General features: G+C 32.8%; 1 protein-coding gene across 1 annotated transcript in view; it reads left to right on the forward strand.

Annotated features, from left to right (window-relative positions):
- Positions 1-8924, forward strand: part of LOC107677014 (short transient receptor potential channel 7-like) — a 79795-nt gene that overhangs the window by 45358 nt on the left and 25513 nt on the right. Inside the window, exon 3 of the mRNA XM_016471794.1 lies at positions 2368-2550. Within this exon, the coding sequence (XP_016327280.1) occupies positions 2368-2550 (183 nt within the window). The remainder of the gene's footprint in view (positions 1-2367; positions 2551-8924) is intronic.

Here is an 8924-nt window from a genome sequence, read left to right on the forward strand (position 1 = left end):
ATATATATGTATATATATATATATATGTATATAGTTCTTTTTGAAATGTATCTTTACTATCTTTAATTTGGCTTATTATTTAGGCTCATTTTGAGAGCAATGTATGTGTTTTATGTCTTGCATGTTGTTCAGGCCCTGTTATACAGTACATACAAACAGCATTACTTTAATTTAACATGTATAGTTATTATGTGACCACTGTACCTTAAAATCTTAAAAAATAACGTTGTCTCTTTTGATAATTGATTATTTTAATGCTTTGCTCTCGTCCAGGTTATGTTCTTCATGGCTAAAGTGGTATGAAATGTGTTGACAGATGCTGGATCTGTGAGTTAGATATTGTATGACTGTGAAGTGAATGTTTTGCATTTTTGGTTCATTTGAGATGTTCACTCATATGCGTAGAATCATAATGCATCAGATTTTATGCTGATATATTTTCCTGAAAGGGTTCAACACTTAGAACAACTGCTGGTCCAGAATGAAACCCGTGTGTGTGTGTGTGTGTGTGTGTGTGTGTGTGTGTGTGTGCTCTGATTGCTGTATGCATTCGCTGGGCTAATGTGAGTAATTTCAAGAATAACAATCTTAATGGTTTTGTAGAAGATTGAGATATTACATCTAATGTAAGGACTGCAGATAACTTAATGCCTGAGGCAGACGTCATAATCATATTTCACATTATAAAACAGTTCAGTTATGGATTATGGATGCTGATTTGTAAATGCAGTGTTCCAGATGCTCTAAAATACACATTAGAGTTGCAGCTCTGACGTGAAGCTTTGCATTGAATTATGAATTATTTTCATATTTTGTAATGCAACAGCACATACTGTAAAGTCAAACATGCATGGCTAGAAGCATAAGCATTTTCATACTTACAGTAGATAGTATAAAAGATGTCAGGACTAGATCTTATAGCAGATGGATGGCACTTCATGAATTTACTTAATGTTTTAATAGGTTCTTCCATTTGGTTTACAGTTGTTAAGATCTTTTTAATGTTTTTTGAAAGAAGATTCTTCTGCTCACCAAAGCTGCATTTGTGATTAAAACACAGTAAAACAGTAATATTGTGAAATATTATTACAATTTAAAATAACTGTTTTCTATCTGAATATATTGTAAAATGTAATTTATTCCTGTGATCAAAGCTGAATTTTCTGCATCATTACTCCAGTCTTCAGTGTCACATGATCCTTCAGAAATCATTCTAATATGCTGACTTGCTGCTCAAGAAACATTTCTTCTTACCCCAAACTTTTCAATGGTAGTGTACATTCATCAGTCAGCATGTTTGACATACTGTGAAGCAAATCCACGTCAGTCTACTTGATCCAACGACGACAGGCTGCTTTGAGCCCAAACTGTGGAACGGTCCAGAGTTTATCACAGACAGACCTTGATTATAGCGAAGGCCGATCCGTGTCTTTGCTTGAACGGATGTTGATTCAGACACACACGAGTGAAGGGATTTGTTTCCTGAGACGGATAGACTGCTCGTTATCTCAGAGATCAGTCTGACGGCCGTCCGGAGCTCAGCATCTTTTCCACCCACAGATTAAATTAATATATAATATATATCCTATAATACAAAAAAAGTAATTTTCATTTCATATCATCAAGTAAAACCTTGTTTATATGTTTTACATTTTATTTAAAAAAATGATTGTATCATTTTTATTTTTATTTATTAAATTATTGAATGCTTGATTGAAAGGTTTACAGGAATGGGAGTTTTTCCATGTGGCAATTAAATTTTTTTTCAGTGCAGTCTGTTTACCGATTCTTTTATTTGACTGGATCAAAAAAACTGATTTTGAACAGGTCTTTTTTTTTATTATTTATTGTATTTAAATAGAATAATTTAAATTTATTTAAGTTACAGTAAATTAAAGTAAAACAAAAACTGCCATGATGTATAAATACTTAACAAATATATTTTAATAAATATATTTTTATACCTCATTAATATTTTATTTTATTTTAAATATTAAAAATAATAATATTTATTTATTTAAAAATATTTATTTATTTAAAAAGTATTATTTTATTTTGCTTCAAATGAATGAGAATTATTTTATTTTGCTTCAAATGAATGAGAATTTTCCATGTGGTAAATTTAAATTTCCACTGCCATCTGATTTTAGATTTTTTATTTACCTGGAGAGAAAACTGTTCAGGATTATTTGCCTTATTTGAAGTTCAAAAAGCCACATGCAAAAAAAATACAAATTTATTGGATACATTCTTAACAAATATCTTAATTTTCTTCAGTCAAATGAATATGTGACTATGGTAACATGGTTTAATTGACAGGTGGGGCCTCCCGACTAAACTCTGTCTCTATGTGTTTCTCTCTGTCAGAATGACTACAGGAAGTTGTCTATGCAGTGTAAGGACTTTGTGGTAGGTGTTCTGGATCTCTGTCGTGACACAGAGGAAGTGGAGGCCATTCTGAACGGTGATGTGGACCAGAACCCGCCCACAGAACACCAGAGACCCTGTCTGAGCCGCATCAAACTCGCCATCAAATATGAAGTTAAAAAGGTGAGAAAAAGTAAATTTGATCATTTATTTGTTTATCTCTCATTCATCATTGTCTGGCATTGCATTATATGCTTTGATCATCAAACTAAGCATTTGAATATCATCTTACTAAGACATATTATTGGAGATATAGAGATGACTGATATTCATATTATTAAGTATCTGCTATACAGTTACAGTATAAAGATCTCATTGATTTACTGTACATTACATGACAAGAATTTCATACTTTTTCTTATTATAAATATCAGCATCTGCACCAAATTGCAGATTTTTGCTCAGTTTGTGTCTCTGAATAAAATTGAGGGTTTTTTTCTCCATATTCTCACAATATTTTACTATATGAGCCATAAAAGCCTGACGTATGAAATATGATACTCAACAAAAAACACACATGCATACTTTTTTCTTTTTGTCTAAAAGTACTAAGTTAGAATTTAGACCTATTATTTCATATGTCTGGCTTTACAAAGAGCGAACATGAAGGCTGAACAAAATATAAATGTGCACTACAATACAAACAAATCTGAAGCATATTGGCTGTACCTTGTGTAAATATAGTAAGCGTTCAGTACTATGGTGTATATCCAATCGGGATGAAGACAGTTGGTTTGGAGACGTGAGGTGAGGCGAGGTGTTCAGTTTTGGAGTCTAATCAAGTATCTGAGAGCTTCTGTTCTTCACCTCAGCTGAACTCACGATTGGTGGACTGTGTCTCAGATGGAGAACTCACTGTCTGCATGCTAACAGCTCCACAACTTCCTCACGTTCTAACTTCAGCGCTCACTCCAATGACTCACAACACTGACACTCATATCTATGGAAAACCATCAGTTTTCTCATGAAATCATGTTTTGTACGGGCTGTTTTTCATTCACGCATGTGTGTTAAATATCATATCAATAAGATGTGTGGTAAATATCATGAGCTGTGAGTTGGAGAACTGTAGTTGGCTTCATCTGATCTTATTGGACTAAATGTCAAACACACAGACACACACTGGAGAGAGGAAATGAAGGCGAGACAGTGGGCCAGTGGTGACACGCCTCAGTGCTGTTTTCATTTCATAAGATAATCACAGATGCAGTCGCTGACAGCCAGTGAAGTGTCCAGGGAGCGATGTGATGATCTGGACATTTTAGGATCCATTTTTTAATTATTTATTTGTTTTTAAACCCCTAAATGGTCCTGCCCCACCCTACATTTCTGAGCTGCTACACCCTTATGCACCCACTCGTTCTCTCAGGTCAGCTGATCAACTGTTCCTGAATGTGCACAAAACAAAGCGTAAGCTTAGAGGGGACCGTGCCTTTGCTGTGGCAGCTCCTAAACTGTGAAATGATCTGCCTCTGCCCATTAGACAGGCTTCTTCATTGTCTTTATTTAAATCGTGTCTTGAAACCCATCTTTTCTCCTTGGCCTTTGACCCCGGATGTTGACATTTTGTTTATTTATTTTATTGTGTCTATGGTATGTTTTATGTCTCTTAAACTGTGTATTTTGCACCTTGTATGAGTTATGTATTTTATGTTTTTTTTTTAATTTATTCTTCTGTATTCTTCTGCAATCAGAAGTCAGAAATCTCAATATGAACTGAGCTGCTCTACATGTTCATTTTTGTTTTGCTTTGTTCTCTTATTGCATATCAGCTATTGGCTCTGTTTGCATTTAATTTAAATTTCTCCTCAAGCACTGTATATCTGAGGCAAAGTTGATACTTCATTGAGACAACTGATTGAACTGCATGTCTCAACTGCAAGTCTTCTGAGCAATGAAAGAGCAACATTTGAGCAATGAAAAAAAAGGCATTCTCAGTACTTCATGTAGTAATGAAATTCATCCAGTCCAGGTTTGTTTGTTTATTTATTAATTTAAAATCAGCATTAATTACAAGTTTCACAACAGTAGGACATACGACTATTATATAAATACTTTCCAAAAGTTTTCTTTTATTTTTTTTCCTTGTATTTATTTATTTATTTAAAATCGGAAAAAAAATGAAAACAAATATTGCCATAATATATGCTTTACAAAGGTAAAAATCTTTTTAATACATTGATTTACTTATTTATTTATTTAAAATCAGCATGAATTAAAAGTAGTACAACAGTAGTACATACCCTTATGTATAATTTTTTATTTATACATTAACATACATATTAAATAAATATATTTATTTATTTCTGTATTATTTATTTATGTAAAATCGGTCTACATTAAAGTTAGTACAACGAATAACACCATGATGAATAAATATTTTACAATTTCTTTGTTTGTCTGTTTGTTCGCTCGCTCGCTCGCTCGTTCGTTCGTTTCGTTCATTCATTCATTCAGTCACTCAATCAGTCAGTCAGTCAGTCAGTCATTTAAAATCAGCATAAATTACAAACAGTACATTAGTACATACTACCATTATGTTTACAAACATTATACATGTGTTTTATTTATGAATGAATGTGAGATGAAATTTGTTCATCCATTCATTCATTCATTAATTAATTAATTAATTAATTCGTTTGTTCTTTTATTTAAAATCAGCATAAATTGCAAGCAGTATGACATTAGTACATACTACTATGTATAGATACTTTACAAATTTAAATATATGTTAAATAAATAAATGTATTTATTTATTTAAAATCAGCATAAATGGAAAGTAGTACAACAAATACTAGCATAATGTATAAATACTATATATATATATATATATATATAATTTTATTTTTGCACTGCAGTCTGTTTTTCTTTTGTGCAGTGAATGTTGGAGTCAGTGGATGATGTGAAGATCATGATCTGATCATGTCATCCATCACTGGTGTGGGTTTAAAGGGATCATGACCTTGTTAACCAGATAATGTGAGGGTAATTAGTCCTCTTGCCCTCAGCTTAATCCAAACCCTCCTGAGATGAGCTCTCATTACAGGCCAGGTTGATCGAATCTTAATAATTTTCAGATTGCGATTGAGGTCTTAGTTTTATTGACTGAAGCACTGTGATAATAAGATCCATTAGTAAAATTCAGCCTTTGAGGAGCATTGCAATCATGATTATTGCAATCATTTATTAGATGGGCACACTTGAATGCCACAATGTCATAATTACCATTTCCTTTGAGCCTTGAGTTGAGGACAATTATATTGATTATAATTCATTATAATTGTGAATGTTGAAAATACAATTACATTTTTGTGCATTTTGTTTATTGTTGATGAAGATAAGCACTGAAACTTGTTAGTTTAGATATGTACACTGCAAAAAAAAGATTTTCTTACTTAAAGATTATAGTATAAATGACAGTATTACAGTATAATAAAAAATACTTATAATCAAGATTAATTTACTTGTGAAGCAAAATTGTTTCTGGAAAAATTATCAAAGTTAATTGAGTAAAGCAAGTTTTATTTTTCTGACCCTACTGACAGATATTTGTTATTGGATTAAGCATTATGTCACTTAATTTTGATAAAATGTTTTTTTTTTTTTTTTTAGAAAACAAGACTTTATATCCTATCCTATAACTTATTCTATGTCACATAATTATAGTTAACTATAACAAAAATTTTGGCTAGTTTCCAAAGCAACATTTTTCACTTTAATAATAATTAAATACTTAATAATATTTAGTAATAAAAAGTAAAACTGAAATAAAAATGAATAAAACTATATCGACATTCAAATATTTCTTTTAATTAAAATTAAAAAAGAAAATGTAAAAACAAAGATTCAAAATATAAATATAATCTATAATAGTATCTCAATGGTGCTAAAATAAGAAGTAAAAGTATCTGGATTTAAGAATGTTTAAATATTTTACAAAAAAATCAGACAAAAATACTGAGTCAAGTCAAGTCACCTTGGCTTTATTTGTATAGCGCTTTATACTACTGGTTGTGTCAAAGCAGCTTTACAGTGTCAAACAGGAAAATAGTTTGTCAATAACACAAGAAGACAATAACAGAGTCATTTTTCCAGTTCATTGATGATTCAGTGATGTCATCATCCAGTTCAGCTCACTTCCAATAGTGTCTGTGCGATCAGTCAAGAAAAGATAATCAGTAAGAAAATCACAATTTTTTGTGCCATGAAGTGAAAAAGAAATTCTGAAATACAACATATCCATATTATTGCGAACAAAATCTTTTTTTAATCACAGCTTCCAAATTCGTACACATGATGATTTGATGTCAGAAAAATTCTGAGAATCAATTTTCAATCTTCAATCTTTTAAAAATGAATTATGCATATGAAACCGATTCACATTTAACTTTCAAAAAATATGCAAATCAAATCGTTTCAAGTTCATCTTTAAAAAATTATGCAAATTAAAATATAAATTATGCATACAAATACAATTTGGTGCTTTCTGTAGATGGACACTAAACATCTCATTTATTCAGGATGTCATCATCCAGTTCAGCTCACTTCCAATAGTGTCTGTTCGATCAGTCAAGAAAAGATCATCAGTAAGAAAATCACAATTTCAAAAAGAAATTCTGAAATACAACATATCCATATTATTGCGAACAAAATCTTTTTTTAATCACAGCTTCCAAATTCGTACACATGATGATTTGATGTCAGAAAAATTCTGAGAATCAATTTTCAATCTTCAATCTTTTAAAAATGAATTATGCATATGAAACCGATTCACATTTAACTTTCAAAAAATATGCAAATCAAATCGTTTCAAGTTCATCTTTAAAAAATTATGCAAATTAAAATATAAATTATGCATACAAATACAATTTGGTGCTTTCTGTAGATGGACACTAAACATCTCATTTATTCAGACATCTTGTTTATTATTTGTGACAATTCTCATTAAAAGCAGTCAGAGGGGATGCTGGGACTTTTACTACGGTAACCAGGTACAAGATTTAGGTGACCCCAGAGACGTGTGTGTCACAGTGTCTCTCTCTCTCTCTCTCTCTCTCTCTCTCTCACACACACACACACACAAACACACACACATACACACACACACTGCTATAACTACCATCATTCTCTCTGTGTCAGAATTGAATGGATCACTGAAGACAGACAAGCTAAACTCTCTCTTTGTGTGTGTGTGTGTGTGTGTGTGTGTGTGTGTGTGCTGGCAAATTAAGGTTGAGGATGTTATATGGCTTGTAACTTATGAAATAGATTTAGGTCGGTCAGCTCTGGATCACACTATCAGCTCGGCTCACCTGAAATCAATGTCACGATCTGTCTGTCTGGTTCTCTCAAGCGGGCTCACGGCTTGTGTTATTTTCTCCAAAGAAACACACTCATTTACCTGTCTAATAGAGATACAACACCAAACAACAGGAAAACCATTGGAAATCTGCAGGAAAACACGGCAGATTTACCAGCAGCATCAGTTTATTTCTTTCATCTTTTATATTATATAAAAGATACATAAAGTAATTCAGGCAGGTCTTGACCGCATTACATGTCCATATCACTTCACCACATGATTTCAGTTATTTCAAAGGTCTTTACTTTAGCCTACAACAGCAAAAGAACCAAAACTCACAACAACACTGACCAAGAAAATAAATATAGTAAAGAACAGGATAAAAACGACAGATTATTTTCATGTTTTTGCCACAAAATTACATTGTATTATGTAAGGAAAACACCTACTCTTTTTCTCCCGCTCTCTCTCCCTTACAAATGCACACACATACAGTGCTGACACATACTCGCACACACGGAAACACACACGCGCAAAGAAACGTGTTGGCAGTGATGCTCTAACAATTTTATCAGTAAAATAGTTTAGCAAGGTAAAAGCTACATGTCATTTCTCACTAGCAAGGTAAATAACGACGTTGTTGTTGGAGCAGATTAACTGACAGAAGACACACAGACTCAGAAGGTAATTCACACGCTTAATCTCTGTCTCTCTTCATAACCGCATTAGTCTGCTATCAACGGCTCAAGCCTCCGTTACTAGGTCTAAAATGACATTTTGGAATTAGCAACAGAGGCGTGGGATGAGATGCGTTAGAAATTAATCCTACACACAAGAGTGTTTTAAGACAAGAGTGTTTCTGTCAGGACCACTATCGTCAAAGATGATTGTCAATTAGCATACAGTTTGGATTGGCGGTATGGTTCCGTTCTGGGCAAGAACTCCCTGCGCCTCCATGCAGCCTAGCATGGATGAGAGCAGGGAGAGCAGCGATAACCCCCCCAGGGTAAACAGAACAGAACCAACATAAATGTATTGCAGATATCGTTAAAGTTCAATAATGTTATGTACACATTTTAGAATTAGTCTGATTCAAAGGAGAATCAGAAGGCTGAATCCTGACTGACAGAGGAGGAGCTGGGGATGGAGGAGGGTAATTAGCTATTGAGCAATGCGAAAACTGCTGATACTACTG

Source organism: Sinocyclocheilus anshuiensis, unplaced genomic scaffold (assembly GCF_001515605.1).
Source record: "Sinocyclocheilus anshuiensis isolate Anshui unplaced genomic scaffold, SAMN03320099.WGS_v1.1 scaffold564, whole genome shotgun sequence".
Lineage (NCBI taxonomy): Eukaryota > Metazoa > Chordata > Actinopteri > Cypriniformes > Cyprinidae > Sinocyclocheilus > Sinocyclocheilus anshuiensis.